General features: G+C 42.2%; 2 protein-coding genes across 4 annotated transcripts in view; both read right to left on the bottom strand.

Moving 5' to 3' along the window:
- Positions 1-17,690, bottom strand: part of ttyh2 (tweety family member 2) — a 49,372-nt gene extending 31,682 nt beyond the window's left edge. Inside the window, exons 1-2 of one of the 2 annotated variants that reach the window (XM_067488753.1) lie at positions 17,071-17,690; positions 7,235-7,407 (exon numbers count right to left, since the gene is read on the bottom strand). In XM_067488753.1, coding sequence (XP_067344854.1) covers positions 7,235-7,407; positions 17,071-17,199 — 302 coding nt within the window. In that variant the 5' untranslated portion in view covers positions 17,200-17,690. The remainder of the gene's footprint in view (positions 1-7,234; positions 7,408-17,070) is intronic. The other variant, XM_067488754.1, reaches the window with a different exon arrangement.
- Positions 17,691-18,718: 1,028 nt separating this feature from the next.
- The window catches only part of rpl38 (ribosomal protein L38), a 422,602-nt gene continuing 421,527 nt past the window's right edge, over positions 18,719-19,793 (bottom strand). For both annotated transcript variants that reach the window (XM_067487926.1, XM_067487925.1), the window contains exon 5: positions 18,719-18,787. In XM_067487926.1, coding sequence (XP_067344027.1) covers positions 18,762-18,787 — 26 coding nt within the window. In that variant the 3' untranslated portion in view covers positions 18,719-18,761. The remainder of the gene's footprint in view (positions 18,788-19,793) is intronic.

Raw genomic sequence — 19,793 nt, 5'->3', positions numbered from 1 at the left:
AACCATCACAGTTTCTAAGTTTGCTTTCTCACTTTGATGGACCCTGGCGTGTATTTTATTTTATTCATATATTAGTTGAGCTACTGAGTAATCTGTCCACATACTGTCAAGCAAACGCAGCCAAAACTCTTGACATGTAAGAAGGCCTGGTTTGGGAAGCACTGAAAATAAACCGAGCCTGTCCCATTAGACAATGTGCTCCAGATGAAAGGCAGAGGCAGGTCAGGGGCAAAAGGGTACGCAGCATTCAGAGTACCTGAGTACTCTCCTTAACCTAGTGCTCCCCCTCTGATGTTAGTGTTATCAGAGAGGATGCTCTGGATAAACATTATGCAGAAATGTAGATAGTACAAGTCCTCGGTCACAAATGCTTCCAGCAACATTCACCCGGAGTCTTAGAAATCCGTCAGAGCTGGCTGTGCTGCCGGGTGGCAGTCGATGCTGCGTGCAGGTGGAGCAGAGCAACAGGGGGGATTTTCCTAATTAGTACAAGAAGGACAGATTCTCATTAACTGAATCCCTGCAGGTAATCGGCAGGTTTTAACATAACCCTCAGGGAGAGACAAGGTGGAGGAGACACATGAAAGGAGGAATAGACATACATATCCATCGGTTTGGAAAGAGAGAGAGGCCTGAAGAGCCAGACACAAACAAGAAGCGACGGACTGACTGTGAACACAGACAGACAGTATATGACACAAAAGCAAGACAACAGGAAACAAAACATCAGCAAAACATCAAAAAACTGAAAAATAAATAAAAGACATCCTTTGCTTCATGCCCACATTTAATAATTATTTACGGATGATGATGCTTGTGTGTGTGTATTTTATCTGATGGATTTATTTTTTATTTTATGCCTATTAAGGAAAAGAAAGATAAAACACATACCACAGAAGTTGCTTCTTTTATCTCTCTGTGTTTTCACACGCTTTCCCTAATGCCACAGAAGCAGAAGAAGGTATTTGAGGTAGGTGGAAGAAAAGTTGGCTTCTTTGAACCATGCAAATATTTTAGGATTGACTTCTAATTAATAAAAAGAAACAGGGAGGACAGAAAGAGAAAATCACTCTTTTCCTATCCCTCTTCCACCCCCACCCTCCTAGACCACCAACTCCTCTCTGCACTGCTCCTTGAAATATCTACAGTCTAAGTCAAAGGGAAAGAATATCTAAGATTGGAGCAGTCGTGTGCTGAGCAAAACTCCAAACTGTCATGTTGATAAATGACAAAGTGGATAAAAAGACAGTGAAGGTAATTCAGAAAAGGAGCCTTCAGTCTGCAGCAGAAAAAGCCCCTCGGCTACTTTAAATAAACTCTGACATCTCGGAATATTTGAGACTGTCCCCCCCACCATGGCAGCAATGACTCTCCTGATATGACAAATATAGACAGATGATTTCATATTGTCATCTGCCCTACTGCCCCCCCCCACAAAAAAAACCCTAACACTAACTAAGTGGGTGAAGATTCTGTCACCCTGGTTTGGTTATCGGAAGATTGAGTCATGTCAACTGGACTTGTTTCTGAACAAGCGTTAAATACGCAAATAGCTGCTTTCTGACTTTTGCACGCAGGCCTTGCTGTTTCAGTCTATGGCCTGAGGTGAAGCAGAAACAAAGCTATAAATTGGTAGATGACAAAAAAACAAACAAAGGTGCTTTAAAACACTGGTACATTCTCTGTTAAAGATGCTTGTGCAGTAAAGCAGAACATTATCAGACAGCTTATCATTTTTCCTCTGCTTGTGTCTCCCACTCGCATTTCTGCTTTCTGATTGGCAACAGATAAGCCACACACAATAAAGAAATACAAAATAATATTTTAGTTTTCCTGGAAAGGAGACGAACTTAACCCTGTGACACCTAGTTTGTGATTTGTTTTTTTTTTTGTTCATGACAGATTGATCACTGCTATTAACTGCTGTCCAATTAGCCTGTTGTTGCTCCATTATCATCTGTTATGTTGTGCATTTTTTTTGGATTGGTTGTCTTTGGACTTTTGTGTTTGCAGACACGCTTCTCTCAAACTGCCTTTGTGGGATAAATAAAGGAATTCAAATTAAAATGAAATGAATGTTTGCGCCTCAGTGGATGTTCACAACAAACATATTGCCAACAATGTTATTGTACATTAAAATCTTCTAGGAAAAAAAAAACTATTGTATTTATTGTCTAAATTCTTGCTCTTGTACATTACAGGCATTGCTTTGAATATATTTATGGTCATGCCATCGCATCCGCAGTAATTTACAACCTAAAATATTATCAACAGTAAGAAACAGTAAACCAAATTGGCAGCTGTGTCACAGCACAGATGTCCTCGGCATGAACAGTTTGATCGCTTATGGTACAGTATAATTACACATAAATATACTAGAACATGGGCAGGGCTGCACCCACAGCTGAGTGACATCGGTTTCACCAGCTTTAATTAGGATGGACATCGCAGCATATCAGCTCTGCCACTGTCAAACAAATAATTAGTGTAGAGGACGCCAAGACTTTCGGGAGCAAGGTAACGAAGAGAGGACGAAGAAAAGGACTGTGTGGAGGAAAAAAGGAGAAAAGAAAAAAAAAGGGAAGTGGGGAGAGAATTAATAAGAGGGTGAATAATGGGAAAAGTATCTGTGCTGGTTGGGATCAAAATAAAGCCAGTTTTTCTGTTCAGTCCAATCCACTGGGGAATCGTATCTATTCCCAGGCAGACTGACATGATCAAAGTTAGGAGTCAGATAAAGGAAGACTATTCCCATACGATGTTTCCCCCCACCTCATTCATCTCACAGTGTTTAGGTCTTACAGTTTATCAAGTTGGGTTAAATTGGCTCCAGAACAGGTCGTTCTAATGGGATTACTGTAGATAAAATGCACGAAGCACCGATGTGTTTTCAGTAGTATAGTATCTAACATGGGGAAGGCTTCCACTTAAAAGACACATGCATCCCTCACACTGGGTCATGGTGGACACGAGCCAGCAGAGAAAATATTACGTCGTATTGTCATTTTAAGAGGGAGGATTATGAACATATACGCTCACTGGCCACCTGTAGGTTTTAAGTTGAAAATGTCAGAAAAGTGAAAATTCTACTCTCTGTTTATTATTGAGTGCATTAGAAGACGAGGTGGTTCTAATGTTTTGGCCCCCTCATTCACTTTAAATAGGGTGGCCAAGTATCAAGATATTAACATCATGGCTGCATGATGGCCTTATTTTTCTTGATAACGTTTTCTTCTTTCTTTTTGGCCAGGACATCGTTGAATATTGTTACTGTCATATCATTATCATTACTGGTGCATTATGTAATGGATTTGGTGTGTAACACTGTGGTAATTAATAATGAATAATATTAGTTTTAAGTAGTCCAGTGACTGAACAAAATAAGCTTTGATGCTGGATGGGCTGGATAAAAATATCAGTTTTTATTTATTCTAAAAGTACAATGTAGTAACAGTCTATATTTCATTTTAAAGTCAGCATAACAATATGTTATTAGTCGTTAAAAACGTCTGTTCCAAAACAGAAGGTTTACGTTAAATCAGTAGCTAATGAAGGAGTGGGTGAGCGGCCCATCATGCTTGGCTCCAAACTGAAGTGCTTCTAACTACAGTAGAAATGTGATTCTTACGAGCTGAACACTTGCAAATGAGTAAAAAAATCGAAATCCCAATCAGCAGCACCCAAGAACTTGAGGTGAATTTACTGTACAACATTACACAACAGAACCCCCAAATCCCATGATCCTCGTCTGCTTCCAGTGGCTGCCCTCCCCATTCTGATTTTGTAACATACATCTTTGATCTGAGAGGGGCTGCCTTTTTAAAGTCACTCCACATTTTAAGAAACTGCACATTAATAATTAAATATTATATAATGAAGACTGGTTGACTCGGTGGGAACTGAAGCCATCTGCAGCTCTCGTCAGAGAGAAACCACAGAATATGAGACCAAACTAATTTTTGTACGCTTAGTGCTTCAGTGATACTTTATTGAGTAGCTAAAATGCATCACAGGGCTGTTGCCCATAACGTTGGATTCAAATATATTTTATTCCAAATTATTGTTACAATGTGATTTACTCCTTGATAGATAAAAGTGTCTATCTTCTCAAAACTTTATTGATCAAACGGTTCCAAACATGTCACAGTGCAAATTAAACCACAATTAACCTTCGTAGAAAAAAGGAATGTGTCATGATGCGACACTCCCGTTACACTTCCTCCCTTTGGACTTTTATTTTGTAGCCCCTTTTCCCCACTTCCTGTTCTCTAGCTTTACCCTTCGTTATCCCTCTTTATTGTTTGCACCTGTTCCCCTCACTATTCAAGTCCAGCCTTCCCCACAGTTTCCTGCTAGATCCTCATCATCTCACTCCCAGCGAACTCTCCTGGTTTACCTGATCGTAACAATCCTGACCGCTGTGTACTGGACTCTGTTTTCCTGCAACTTTTGGTCTGAGGTTTGGTGTGTTTCTGTTCATTAGTTTCCTTAACTCATCCAGGTTTAGAAGTTTACGTTTCACCTCCGTGTCCTATTTAGCTTCCTAGTCTTATTTTATTCCTGAGTCTTTAATGTTTATTTTGGTTGACTGTGTATCAGTCCCGTAGTCGACATTAGTTTTGCTCTGGCGTCTTGTTTTCTTAAGTTAACTTCCCCAGTGTTCTGACAAGTAGATTTGTGTTGGTCTGTTACCCGCTGTGAGCCTGTTTTCTTTGGACCCTCCTGCTAAGAGCGATTTCTGTTTTGTCATTGAGTTCTTATCAATAAAAGCCTCTTGTTAGTTCAGTCCCTCTCACAGTGTCCTCACCCTAATTATTCCAACTTTGTTTAGTAACACATATCTTTGTCCTCCTTTCTATTAAGGTATAGTTGACCACAGGGTTAGTGGTTCGATCCCTGGTCTCGGCTTCGTGTCCTTGGGCAATACACTGAAGCCTCAGTTGCTCCCGGTGGCTCAGGTGAGCACCTTTTCATGGCAGCCACCGTTATTCCGCTTAGCGACTCGCTGGACAAGAAGAGACTGTTCATAACTTCTTGTCAGACGTTCTCGATTATGTGGTGATTGAGTAAAATGGAAATGCACAGGCAGCTTTGTTTATGATTTTTATAGTCGCATTCCTCTGTCTTCCACTGTTGGCTGGAGGCTTTGCGTTGTGTTCAAGTGCCGTTTGTTGACCCAGATGAAGCTGACGTTGAACTGACCCAACAGTTGGTCTATGATCTAGGTCTTTGTCAGCTCGGTGTGTCATGGCACTTAGCCTTCAGTGCTGAGCCTCATTTTGCTATATTACAATGTGTTTCCATTTAACAATGAATGTTCTCCGTAAAAAGACAGATGCATAACGTTGCTCTGGGTCTAATTTAATATTACTCAATCAGTGGTGAACCTGACCGTCACATGGTTGAGATAAATATCCACTCATTTGGTAAGAAATTCAATTAGTTTGTGGGTAGAGCAGATCTCAATGTCTGACTTAACGGGCTGTGTCCACTGATTACAATGGTGACTAAGGTGCATCAGTCCGTATAAAAGATTCTTCGCCCCTGTGGTTTGAAAGTTGTGATAATTAACATTTGTCAACAATGCAATGGTTTGGCTTGAAAAGGCAGCAGAATGTTAACATAATGAAAAGTTGGTTAAAAAAAAAGTAAAAAAATAATGGTGTGTGTAGCAGCTGAAGGCACTAATACTGATGCCGTTAGTATTCATCACAGCAAAACATTGTCACTGCACATCAGGAAGTTTTTCAGTTCATCATAGAACTTGATGAGATACTGCAGCCTCCAGGCAAAACAAATCGCATCTACAGTGCTCCTCCACTGTTAAATGTGATGGGGAAACACTGGGTTAGATATCATCTCAAAAATAAAGAAACATTTCTCTGCTCCTAAAATAATCTCCTTTACGTGGTTTGTTGAACAAATTCAATATCCTGCTGCACACGAACCAATAATTACACTTGAAATTTATTATAGATTTTTTTTTTTCGTATCTTTATGTGCTAACGGGACTAATGAAAAATGCACATTTCACAATTTCAGTGTAACCTGTTTCTTTTTTTTTTTTTTGCACTGGGTTAAATTATCCATCCACCAATGTAAACAGTTTTTTTTTTTATGGAAGCCAAATAAATGGGCTGCACTTGATAAACTTTATAGTCTGTTAGTTCTGGCAAACATTAAGCTGGGGAATATGTTATTTACAAGCATAAGAAACAGTATTTTTTTTATTTTTCTGAGATGTATTTAGTTTCAAGACCTGTACAATATTACTGCCTAATCCTTTCATAACTCAGGATGCACTCATAGTAGGGCATAGTATCTTCTGTAAAATTTCTGTCTGTAAACCTGCACCACAGCACAAAACCATAGTGAGCTGCTCATCAAATACACAATTGAATGTGTGTCATATGCACATTTTGTGAATTGCACAGATTTTTGTGCATTCTGTTTTGCAGACTCAGTTGGTGCATCCTATCCACGGGCTCAAGGCATCAAGGTAAATAGATTTGTGTGCCAGTTGGCTTTTGCAGGCACTACTGCACAATGTCACTTGCACACTGTCAGCAGAATATGCACAATACATCCACATTAGGATGGGTTCTCCCACAATGATGGTTGGCACTCGGAGCAACAGGATGCTTTGTTAATGCCATTGTAAACGCCGAGCTACGTAATTATGAGTTGATTGTCGCAGTATTCCCTGGAACCAGATGCAATAGCTTTCTAAAGACCAGTTTTGAAATATACAAATCTAAGCTGTTTAAGGAGTATAAATATCCAACTTTCACAGTTTTGTTTTCTTTCAACCAGATGTCATTGGAAGGAAAAAAAAATGAAAGGATTATCTGTGAGGTCTTTATCTAATCAACAAGTGTCTGGCTGTAGTATGGAACAAAAATATTTGCAGAATTTCAAGAGTTTGGCTGCTCGGCATGTAGACAAAAAGAAGAGATGGTGAACAGGACAAGAATATCAATGGAAAGACAAAGACAGGCAGACAGATTTCCAAACCGAATTAACAACTTATGCATCTCATGCAAGTATCTCAACCGTGCAGAGACAGTCTCTAATGTGACAACATCATGTACTTCCCCGCTCCCCATTTAGATTATGAAATAACCAATAAAGAAACCGCATAAAAGACCCCGAATGGCAGACATCAATAGGGAGTGTGTTTGCATTGTCATCAGCAGTTAGTCATAATAGCTCGTCTGTGTCTTGAATCTCTCACCATGTGATGAGGCCGGCAGCAACAGCGGACCAGGTGACGCAGCAGGAATTGGGCTTCTTGCTCTCCTCCTCCTCATCTTTGTGGCAGCAGCACATACAGCTCAGGTAAATGGCCAGACATAGCAGGTTGAGGCCGAGGCCTGCGGCTGCCACACAGCCCAGGAATATGAGAGACTAAAGAGAGAGACAGAGGAAGGAAATGAGTCAGAAGCAGACAGTATCTGTTCTCACACATTTTTACCTAGTATGTGTGGTCATCTATGAATAATTACAAGGTAAACGCCAGAAAAACACAAATTTAAACACTTTGTCTATTTCTGAAACAGTGAAAATGAGTTCATTTTGAGTCATGATGCCAGGAAAAGCACAGGTGCTACACATGAAATGAGGTGTCCTAGTAAGCCACGGTAGTGTGGCACCGTGCAGAGTTGAGCAATATGCAACTGTGCTCCTGTAAAATACCACTCTATAGCTCAGTCGTATTAGCAGGTAAAAACTAAATGTAAATGCATAACTGTATGTATGACCGAGGTATTTTAACCCTTTAGGTTGTTTCAAAATGTACTTTTACTTTACTTTTATTTAGTTTCCCATGGTGCCTAATCTGGCATTGGCCATTTTCTATCCACAATAGCTCCCTATTTCTTGCATAATAATGTGAGCATGATGTTCTATGATTCAAAACAATGTCAAACAAACATCAACAGTTATTGTGATTAGTGTAGTAATGCGACCCATAAAACAGTAATGAATATGTCTGCAGCATCCCCGGAGACGATGCCAGCTGTATTTTGGGAGCCAGTTATTCTCCTTCCCAGCATCCCCTGTCTCCAGCTGGAGAGCATGCACCTCATCATACATCTCTTCTTCTCTCATTCCTCCTTTAGCCCCTATTGCAGCTTCTGCTAGAGACAGAGTGTTGTGACCAAAATAGCAACAAGACTGTCCTAACAGCCTCAAATGAATTCTGCATCCATCTGTGAGCAGATGGATTTATTCAAGCTCTGTCCTTCGATTCCCCCGTCCCCACCCCCCACCCCCTTGCTCTTTCTTTTGAGTTTGTCTGAAATCAGTTTGGTGTTGAGCCATCTGTTCACATGCTGTGATGTCATGTGTCCCGCAAGTCAAGTAGCGGGATTCAAATTCATCGCAGGGATCTGCTCGATTGTAGTTTGGAAGCAACTGCTACAAAAGAGCCAGGTAAATAAGTAAGTTAGTTAAAAAGCTACAAAATGGCTGTTGGTTCCCATTCTGTTGACTTTGCTGATAAAATCATATCATTTTGATAGGTGCTCACCCATTTTGCACTTTGTGCATCATCAACCTTATTTATTACTTGCTTCCTTTCCCCTAAAACAATATTTCTTTCCAATCGCAGTCCTCTCCCTGTTTCTATCTGTTGGGGTACAGTGCCTCATCTTGTTCCATTTCACGGCTACATGCCTTTCACTTACAAGACCACACATCTGCCAGAAAAAGAGGGGGGGGGGGAAGCAAGCACCCAATTGGGACAATCAGAGACTGACCCCAGTAATCACTGACCCCTGAACTTTCTTATATTCTCTAGTAACCCATAAAATAGGTGTGGAAATGAGTGGAAATGTAGTGGTGCAGTTAAAGAGATGGGACTTTAAATGTGCTAATGACTGTGCTCAGACAGATGGATGGCAGAGGGAGCCAAGGTGAGACAAAGAGACACAGGGAGAGAGAAGCTCCCTGTCTGATCTGAAGGGTGGGGTTTAAAGTGATGATCATTGGGTGCAATTGAGTTGAACGCAGTAAATGAGATGGAGATGTGGGGTGCAGGTGGGTACTATGAATGTTGGAAGTGGCGGGGGGGGAGAAAACGGGGGGGGGGGGGAACTCCTGCTGAACACACAAGCGCGGAGCCGCTCTTATTGTCATGGTAACGTGCAGGTTAGTTGTTGCCCATGTCACAGGGAGGGAGAACGAGTGAAAGAGCAAATTATCACAGACTATTTGAATTAAGCAGCATGTGACGGGCCTGCTTCAATTGCTGTGCCCCTGTCTCGTGATTCTCCTGCAGCCAGGCGCTGCAGAGAAAAGAGGGAATGTGGCAGAGGGGGGAGAAAATACAAAGCGCCCGACTGGGGCTCCTACGCCTTACGTGGACCATCAAAAGAATAAACTTTAATTTATGTTATCTTGTATAGTGAGTTTTGGAGCCTCCAATGTTCTCGGTACCTATTGTATGATTTATACAATGGATGGGACAAAACAGTACTTCAATGGAGAACTTTTATTCCAAGGCTGCTTTTTAAAGCCGTTATGAAAAAGACAACACTCCTCACTTCCTTTCTGTCTTTCACACTCCCTCTCTGCCGTCCTTTCTTCTCAGTGGTGTAAAAATACTGGCTTCTGAATTATGTACCATCCAGTCGCTGAAAGGCTGTGTACACACACACACACACACACACACACACACACACACACACACACACACACACACACACACACACACACACACACACACACACACACACACACACACACACACACACACACACACACACACACACACACACACACACACACACACACACACAGCAACCTCATCTCCGAACCATCACTTCCCAAGTGCTCCAACCTTCCATTAAGTTTAAAAACACCATTTATCTTTCACCGACCAGAGTGTGCACACATTCATTCTTTGGTAAAGTCAAACTGGCTGCTCTGACCACTTAACTGCTACCTAAATTAGGTCTGAGTAGTCTCCCATAAAAGCAGACTTGATGTGTTAACACCATTCTCCTTATATACTCATTCCCAACAAGAGCCCTACTGCAGTGTCTTGTTTTGTTTCCTCTCAATTGTCCTTGTAGACAAGGGGTGGGGCGAGCATGAGGCTGGAGGCAATAAAACAGGAAACAAAAGGAAGGAAGAGCTAGCTGAATGGAAAGGCAATCCCCAAGATCTGGATGGAGTACAAAGGGGAGAGAGTGCCCGGATGTCAGGGAATACTGTCCTAAGGATGGTGAGATGCATGGTGGCCTGAGAAAGAAGACAATTGGCTCAATGACTTAACGTGTGTTTGCACGTGCTTTTGTCCATAATGAGAAGACAAAGGAAGGGCTTCCTCAGACCCACTCTCCATAACTCACTGCATGGCCCAGTTTTCCCATTTTAAATGACTTCACCCTGAGGCTGGAGCATTGCATAATGCTACGCTTCGCCCAAAATAGAACGCGAACCTGATTTTTTTTTTTTTTTTTTTTTTTTAAGGAACTTGAATAAAAGCTGTAAAAACTAAATAAGGTTTTTCATGTACCTAGTGTTTAATTTTAGTTTTAAGCTCATCCATCCATGGGTGTACTAAGTATCAGAAACATCTTTAAACACAGTGAAATATAACTACATGCACGGCTGCAGGGAAAGTTGATACACCAGCTCAACTGGATGCATCCAGGAAAGATTTATTGCAGTGCTGCTGTATTGGATTGCGCTGGATATACCTTGCTGTACATAATACACTGGAAATTTAATGGATAAAAAAAAATGCATTGGTTGACCTTAATCCAAATCGTGTGGAGAATAAAGAAGAAAGAGAGGAAAGACCTACAGACAAAAACACACACTCACAGCCGTGCACCTATAGGACAAAGGGTAAAGAAAAATGAGGCAGTAATAGCCTGGGGCAGAAATGACCCAGAGGGCATCGTGTGAGTCATTTACAACCCCCCCAAGTCCCATCAGAGGTATGATGAAAGCAAAAGGGAGGGTGGAAGCACAGATGGGACAGTGAGCTAAACAGACAGTGATGCTGTAATGGCCTGTTACAACGCTTTCTGATGAAATATAATAAATGCATGCACAGTTAAGTAAATAATTTTCCATAAATAACCACAGCAGAGTAGCTTGCTTTGGATCGCTTCTCAAGATGAGGTGTTATGAATGCTCTCAAGAGTTCAGCATCACAAAACCAATACTGAGCTGTGCAGCCAAAGAGCATGTGAATGTGAGAGATATAGTTCAGGTAGTGCAGGGGGTAAAAGTTCATCTTTTGTGCCGTGACAGTTTGTTCTTAAAAAACAAAAAACAAAAAGTGATGTATTTCAGAAAATCTGAAATGGGTCACAGTGCAACCAGAACATGGCCTTAATATATTTACCACTTTAAAAAAAAAGTGCTTTGCTGGAGCTGAAAAGAAAGAGACATATCAGACAGGATAAAGAATGGGCTCTATATCAAGACAGGTTAACTCACATAGGTCTAAGTATATAGTTTGTGCCTTATTCTAAAAGCCCATTCAATTTTAAAAACCCAAATCGAGACAATAATTAATAGATAGAGACAAAAAGTACCTCCATCTGCTACTGTGTATCTGCTAAGCAGGACTTTGTCATGTAACAGGGGAAATCCACAAGCTCAGACTGGTGCTAAAAGCCCACTAAGCATTATGACGTGTCTTCCACAAGTCTTGCTGCTCAACAGCGGGTGGCAACCAGCTGTGCATGGGTGGGGAGGGTCTCCAAGGGCCAGTGTGTGCACAAGAGTACAACACAGCTGTGTAGCCTGAATGACAGTGACGCTCCCTTACTGTGAAAGGTGTTATATGAACATTTGGTGTAGAGATGAAGCAATAGCACTTTTTCCCAGACTGAATACAAGTACAAATACATTGTATTACTCGCCAATATTAAGTACCACTGCAAGCACTAAACAAGTTTGGTTTTATAATGAGTTGCTGGACAGTAAAATCCTCATCAATCTGTTGCACGTACGCAAATCCCAGGGGGAACTTAAACTCTCACATTTTCTTCTGCCAAAACAAATATGGCAGAGAGTTGGTGATTGATGAACGGAGCCGCTCACGCTGAAAAGAACAAAGAGAAAAGGAAAAAAGACGAGGTTCAGGGTGAAATTCTGGATGTAGAAGCGTTGACTGTAGAGTCTATGCAGGAATATGAAGGTAAAAAGCAAAGCAAACTTCAGGTAACGTTCTTGTTTACCCTCGCTGTGCCGACGTTAGTCACAGATACTAAACACACACAAAAGCGACATTGTCCCTTAGTGGCATCTGGACGTCGCTAATGTGGGCAGTAAATAAAGAATATGGCAAAAAGGGGCATTGCAGTTATTTTTATAGTACATCTGTCATGTTTGGGGCCTCGAAAAACACATTTTTAAAAAATAGTAAAAATCAGCAGAGCAGACGCCGACATCTCCTGACTTTGTCAAGTGAGTTATAAAAATGAGAAATAAAAGTTAAATGTGTTCCCCTCCCAAGATCAATAAAGAAGTCCAGCTCTTGTCTTCCTCCAATGCTGCTGCCCCGTACACTATGACACTCGGGCCCCTGGGACTCGAGCCTTTCCAGCAGAGTGCACTCCGCTGAGCTCGCCTGGTCTCACAGCTGGACTGCCATTAAAGTCCCAACAAAGTGACCCATGGGATACGGAGGGAAAGGAGGAGTAAAAAGCTTTGTTGCCCCTCACTCCTGTCAATCTGTTGTGTTACACTGCTGTGTAGCTGCCGTGTTGCCCTCTCACCATTTGCCGCTACAAACTGTAAGACTCTAAGGATTTTCTGTTCAGCCTTTCGAAAGCCTTTTTTTCCTTTTGTTCACTCTCAGGATGCTCTTTCTCTGCTCCTCTGTGCAGGCCGTCTTTACCAGGACACCTCTAGCCTATTGTTCCTCGATACTTTCTTTAAACGGCCAAACCACTCCCTCGGAGGAGTCAGGTGTCATAATGTCGATGCTACACCCCCACAACAAAGGAAACCCAACCCCTCGGCTTTCACAGGAGAGCACGCGTTCATTGCTTTTGCAAAGGGGAATTCGGTTACGTAAATCCACTTGTCCCAGTTGGTGCATCTTCAGTACTGCCAGTGGATACATGCACTTGATTCGACCTGCTGCAGATTCTTATGGCACTGTTGATCGCATGTAAAGCAAACATGCAGGAACATGGGTGTTCAGAATTTTGCTAGATCATCATGATGGATGCACACGTTGCCTTATTAGTACAAACCCCAGCCATACAATCCAGCCAATCATGTGATGCTATTAACTGGCTGCAAGCACTGCATAGACAGATTGAGGTTAATGACCTTCTGGAGTGCCAGAGGGGACAAATGGCTTTGTGCATGCGCATAAGACAACCAAGGAATAAGTATATAGCTGCACAGGAATAAAGGACACCACGGCTGCGAGGGAAGCGGAGGTAAATCACTGTTGCAACAATAAGATTACACAATCGTTCATACAAACACGAAAAGGCAGCGGTAGGACAAAGACCATGGAAATCAAGAAAAACAGACTTAAGATTGATTTTCTAGAAGAGGAGGCAACAGGAGCTGGTGAATTTCCAATGCAATCAGAGTGTCTGTGATAGCTGAAACGATAATGGATTTTCAGACCTTGCCATGCATAATTGTCCATTTTCTGTCACACAAACTACACACAGTTAACGCAACAGCGCAATAAATGAATTCGGCTGTAAAACCAAGCAGCACTATGTGAAGCTGGCCTGATGCAAACACTTAAGGCCATAAATATAGTCTAGTCTAACAGTATAACAGTCTAACAGGATGATGAGAATATAATAGCTGCATTTAGTGAGTAATACGTGCAATCAATCAAAGTGAATGCATCACTTGGAGGACATTATTTCTCAAAAGTGTATTTTACATAAATTCTGTCAGTCTTCCAAACCGGAGAAGCCTGATAAAATGGCACGTTGGGAAAGAGAGGCCTGACATCAGGAGTCGTAGAGGGGGACACTGGATTGAGGTTTCACCGAGAATCTCTGTAGGAAAAGGTCAAGTGTGTTTGCTCCTGTAATTGTGCGTCTGTGGCTTGTTCATTCATCCCCCATAATTCTACGCCACCGTAATAGCAAGATAAAAGCTTTCATTTGAAACTTGTCTGGACCAGGCATTAAAGTGATCAGTGGCGAGGCATGAAAAGTGGGTGTTGTGTTGTTAACGACAACCTCTTTATTGTCCTGTTATGAGGGGAGAGACAAATGCTCTTCTGTTATTCGTAATCACGGACAGGAGGTGTGACAGCTACGTTGATGTCCGTGTCCGTTAATATAATAAAAGTGGTTTGTTTCTGCGCTTAAATCTGTGTTTACTGAGTATCTAATGCTACTAGTTCTATGAATTTGGGTGAAGAATTGGAACAAGAGCTTTGGACCAATACAGGAACTTGAAGCAGGCTGTTGGAAATTCTTAAAAGACACAATTAAAAAGTCCTTTGTGTTAAAATACATAACATTACGAGACCAAAAGACTGAAACGCATAAAATAAACAAACCACAATTAAAGGACTTTTTCATCTTAGAAATGTAGTTGAGTTCTATTTTATATCACATACCTAAAAACATCTGTTTTTTTTTTTGTCCTTTCGGCTTATCCTGTCAGTCCAGGGTCGCCACAGCGGATCATTGTCCGCATGCTGATTTGGCACAGTTTTTACGCCGGATGCCCTTCCTGACGCAACCCTCCCCAATTTCTACCGGGCTTGGACCGGCGCTGCACAGCTGGGGAGGGGAATGGGCTGTTAGGGGTTCAATGTCTTGCCCAGAGACACTTCAACATATGGCCGGGACCGGGGATCGAGTCTATGTCGTAGAACATATTAGGCCCAAACTTGCTTGGGTCACACAGCAGGAAACAGGAAGGGCAGGCAGATGGACTAGGACCTGCTATCTTACACACACAGTCACACATTTAGAAAAACAATCTCCTTTTATACCCCAGGCCTCAACACAGGGAAATACAAGCCAGCGAAATACATTTCACAATCCCGTACGACTGACTGATTGCTGAGGAGATCAGCAGATCATCTCATAACCATGTGCACCGCCAAAGCAATCACCATCACGGGGGAGTTTCTGCAGAGCTCTGGTGTCAGTTACTCAAGAGAGGTCATTCAAGGCCTCAGTAAAACAAAGTGCTTGTCAGATTGTTCTGACGGCAGAATTAGCGGTGAGTGTCCATCTCCACTAATCTTTGCACATGTCCCGAACAAGCCGTGCAACAATCATGCCTGTGACTGTAAAGCAGGGAAGGAAGAAGAGCTTGGCTATTGTCACAAGACAAAAATTAGAGAAGAATTTGGATCTGGTGATTCAGCTTAGGGACAGTCCCCTTCTACTACAGCAGTTTCCACAGGCGTAGGCAAGACAGAGCACAGGGAGAGATCACGACCCCTTACATTCCATCACAATTTATGACCACGAGCCAACCAGGAGGAATTCGCCGGGAGTGCCCAGACTACAACGGGCCAATTACACCACCGCTGCGAGACATGTGGGCTGGGTTGAAGTCATGGCTCGACTGGCTCAATACGCCCCACAGCAGCAGCAGCAGCAGCGGCAGCCAGCTAAACATCGATTCAGTGGCTCCTTTACAAAAGACTGGAGATTCCACATGTGGACTGTTGATCTTTTCCTTAACCATTTCTCTATTAAACACGGCACAAATATCAACTGCAACTCAGCAAGTCCACACAGAGCGGAAACAAAGCAGCTTCTTCGATAGACTGCTGACTGTTTCTATCTTATTACACTGATACGACTCACATCATTAGCCGCATTAACACCGGCAGTCAACAATTCAGGAACACAACTTCACAGCTACGCAAGTTCATCCAGGAGCAATGTATCACCTGTTTGTCATATTTTCATCCCTTGATCGCATACGGAGACCCCTAAAAAAGGGGACAAGCCGAAAGCCGCTGATCTTTTTTTGATGCGCATGAAACACTGAGCTAAAAGCAAAGTAATTATTGGACTCACACTCACCAATTGGCCAGAAACACATTTCCAAATGGATGCTAAAAAGGCGACAGCTCATCACATCACCTTATTAGAGGCTCATCTAACAATACTGTCTTCTTTTGGTCCCCACCCCCCACAAATGGCCAAAATCTTAGAATCCAACATGCTAAGTTGCTGGTTGCATGCTGGTTGAGCTGCACACAGTTTTCCTCACCTGACCCCTTGATGGCCAAATTGTTCTGCAGTCAACAATAGAAAAACTTGTAGTAGGGTTACAAAGTACTTCAAAGTAATACAGCACACAATCATCGTTTATGATCCTTCACTTTGTGAGGGCTTCTTCTGTTAGTTTAATGTGATGAAGTTTCTCTTATGTTTTCTTTAGTGTTTCACATTAAAGGGCAACACACACATCTTATTAGTGTCAGTGGTCTTTCAGTTGTGTGTAGCTAAGATTAAACACATCTTCAGGAGCCTCCTCTCTCTGATACTGTTCGCTCCTGTCCTCATGCTGAAGACCCCTCATGATCACTGACGATCTGACATAGGATATAACCTCAAAACAGTCAACACTGAAGTAATGTAAGATTCACTGTATTTGAAGTGTGGTCACAAGCGGCTCATTAATCATCTATCAGTGGATCCTAAGCAACATTGAAGCTGTGTGATGCAGCCCTGTCACAGCCTCCGGGGTTTGATGGGACCCACTTTGCCTCCCACGGGTGAAACCACATTATTATTCACCCACAGGTGAACTTACAGGATGTGCATGTTCTGCCTCAACTAGCCAATAATATTTCCTTTAAAAACCATATGGACTGCATCAACAACCCACTATGGGACTGGATGAAGCTCCTAAGAAATGTGGCTGTTGAGGACACTAAGAAAGACACGTATGGGCCATTTTTACACCCGTAACGAAACACTTGAGTTGAACGTGAAGGCAACAGAAAGGTGATGATAATGGAAACCCCACAAATGATTCTCCTTATAACGAAAGAAATAATATAATATTATGCCAGCGGGCTATAATTCCATCATTAGTCCCCCTGAAATGAAGCCCCTTGTCCCATCCTGCTGAACTGACCTGCTGGTAGTTCTCCTCTTCAGGCTGGAAGCTGTTGTCAATGGGCTGAAACCTCAAGTTGATGTGAGGGAAATTGTGAAGCCAGTAAGTCCACCAGGGCGCAATATAATCCACCCGAGCTGAAGACATCCCTGCCCCGGGACAGAAAAAGTTAGGCTACAGCTTATATGAGCCTCTCTCCACAGAGGCACACGGGCAGTTCAGTGTGCTCAGTGTCCCAGATCCTATTCCAGGCTCATGTCAAACAAAGGCTGGGATGACAGCATGCTGGTGTGTGCAGACATTCCGAGCTCCACATGAGACTAAAACGCGCACGAAGTCCTGTAGAGGCGGCGGCGCAGAGGCAAAATCCGACAAGAGTTTCTGGTGAAAATGGGAATAATGAGAGCGCACCCATGCATTCGTACCGCTGCGTGGACCCGCAGCTACTGTCCGACGGACAGCTGCTCCGAGCGCACAGCGCACAGGCGTGCACGCGCACAGAGAGCAGGCTCAGGACACGGACAGATACGGGGGCGCGCAACGACGGCTTTTCAAAGTATCCCCACTTCGAACCCCCTCCAGCAGACAGTTAAGTAAGTGCTCCGACAAACCCACTAGTCAGTGTGGTAACATGGTTTCATCCCGGGATTTTCCATTGAGTTCCGCTTTTACAGTCCGTGTGCGGACTTTGCTATTGCGCTGCCACCTAGCGGTCACCTACAGCGATTACAACTTCTGCCCACAGCACGCGCTTTTTCACGTCCTCCCACGGGACACAGCCGAACGTGAACTCTGCAGCCTTTACATTTGTATTTGGCTCCTCAGTAATTATGGTAATAACAAGGATGTTTTCCAGATTGGTTCCCAAATGCAGTTATGTTGCTCATGAAAACATTTCTGTAAAGTCCCCCCTGCTGTTGATTCTGCAACTTTTGTTCCTAATAGATATTAAATATGCTATATTAAACACTGATGTCTAAAAACTGACAAAAATTTAAACAAAGACGTTTAAGACCTACATTAAAAAGTTTGCTAAGCTAACAGAAACACTACCTTCCAACAATAAAACATAAATATCCTGCAACATTTAAAGGGCATATTCACCGATTTCCAACGTGCTTTCTGTCTTTAGTTAGAGCGTAAATGCACATTAATTCTTTTCAGTCCTCCGACTTGCGCATGTTAAAAATATTCGCTCCATATGAATTCACCCAGTTTTCCCCATCATTAGGAGTTAAGATGTCATCATCTTGGGCAGCTCTCAGGAAGTAGACTGACCACGATTACAACCTTCATATAATCAGCAACAAAATGACATAATCTGAAGTACAGTATAACAGCATTTATGTACGTTTTACCCAAACTAGGATCAAAAGCAGCAAGTTGGAATTCAGTGACGTTACCACTTACTCATCTTTCATAGGTCATTTAAACACAAAATGGGGAGTTATCTATGAAACATGGTGGACTTAACATTGTTGGAATGGATGGCTATGCTCTTAATATGCCATGTGATTACAACCTGAAATTTAAACAAACCTGGAAACAGTGCAACCTACTTGACACACTGCAGCCAGGAGTCGGATAAGATAATTGTGCTATTCAGCTTTTAAATATCCATCATTTCACATCAAAGTATAAAAAACAAACACAAAAACCCCACAAGTCATTTTTCCAATTTTTATTACAATTATTTGTACATCATGGATTTACTTCAGCTCCTTCACAGCCAGACCTGTAAAGAGAAAAAAACGAGAGCTTGTGACTGACATCGTGTTTAAAGTAGAGAAACAGCCAAACATCTGCTATTATGCTGACAAACTACTTGAAGCCTTCTTAGGCGTTTTGTAGAATGTCAAACCAATTACAACTCCATTACGTAGGAGCAACCAAATTCCCACAATACAACCCAATTTCTGCTGTGAATGAAGACCAATTGTATTTGCCTCATCACGGAGGATGTGAATGCAGACGGATGCCAGAGAAACTTCTTTGTCGCACCATTGTGCTTCTTGCTCGACTACAACTTCTACAGCTTGAAATCCCCTTTGAGATGAATGCAATTGTTGGCATATGTTGGAATGAAAGACTAAACATTTCAAATCATTTTGCAGTGTTCCCACTGCTCTTGCTTGTCTTTTCAGCCTTTGTGTATCGCTGTCTCTGATCTACATACTAGCAGCTTTCCTTGTTATAGCCGTCACTGTGTTTGAGGCAACAGTCATTTTTCCATGAGAAGCATTCCCCAGGGGCTACCATCTAGAACAAAACCCAGCTCACTTTTTTCTATAAACTGTTTGTACATTTGTTTCTATTCTTCAAGTATGTTCCTAAGGCCCAATAAGCATGCTGAACCCATTTTCTACATCATAAAACATCTGCACTGCCTTTTATTTAAGCTCTGAAACCTGCAGTATTTACATCCCAGTCTGACCTCTTTTATTATTAGCATACAGTGTATTACTAAAATCAAAGCCATCTTCTGCATTCAATAAATGCATCTTTGTCATCCCTGTGCCTGTGGCATGCATGTGCATCCTTATGCATGCGTTACTAAAACAAAACAGGAACCCTCTATGAAACACATGCAGCTACAGATCCAAAGCTCCACAGGGTCCATCTGATTAGACCCAGAAGAGGTACACAATTGATGCAAACTCTTCATGATTGATTTTGTTTCAGCCAAGACTGCATTCAACATGCGATTGTCTCAGCTGTGCTCTCCAAAAAGCCTTCAAAGC

The sequence above is a fragment of the Channa argus genome, chromosome 20, assembly GCF_033026475.1.
Source record: "Channa argus isolate prfri chromosome 20, Channa argus male v1.0, whole genome shotgun sequence".
NCBI classification, from domain to species: Eukaryota; Metazoa; Chordata; class Actinopteri; order Anabantiformes; family Channidae; genus Channa; species Channa argus.
This window is presented reverse-complemented; position numbering and strand designations above follow the sequence as displayed.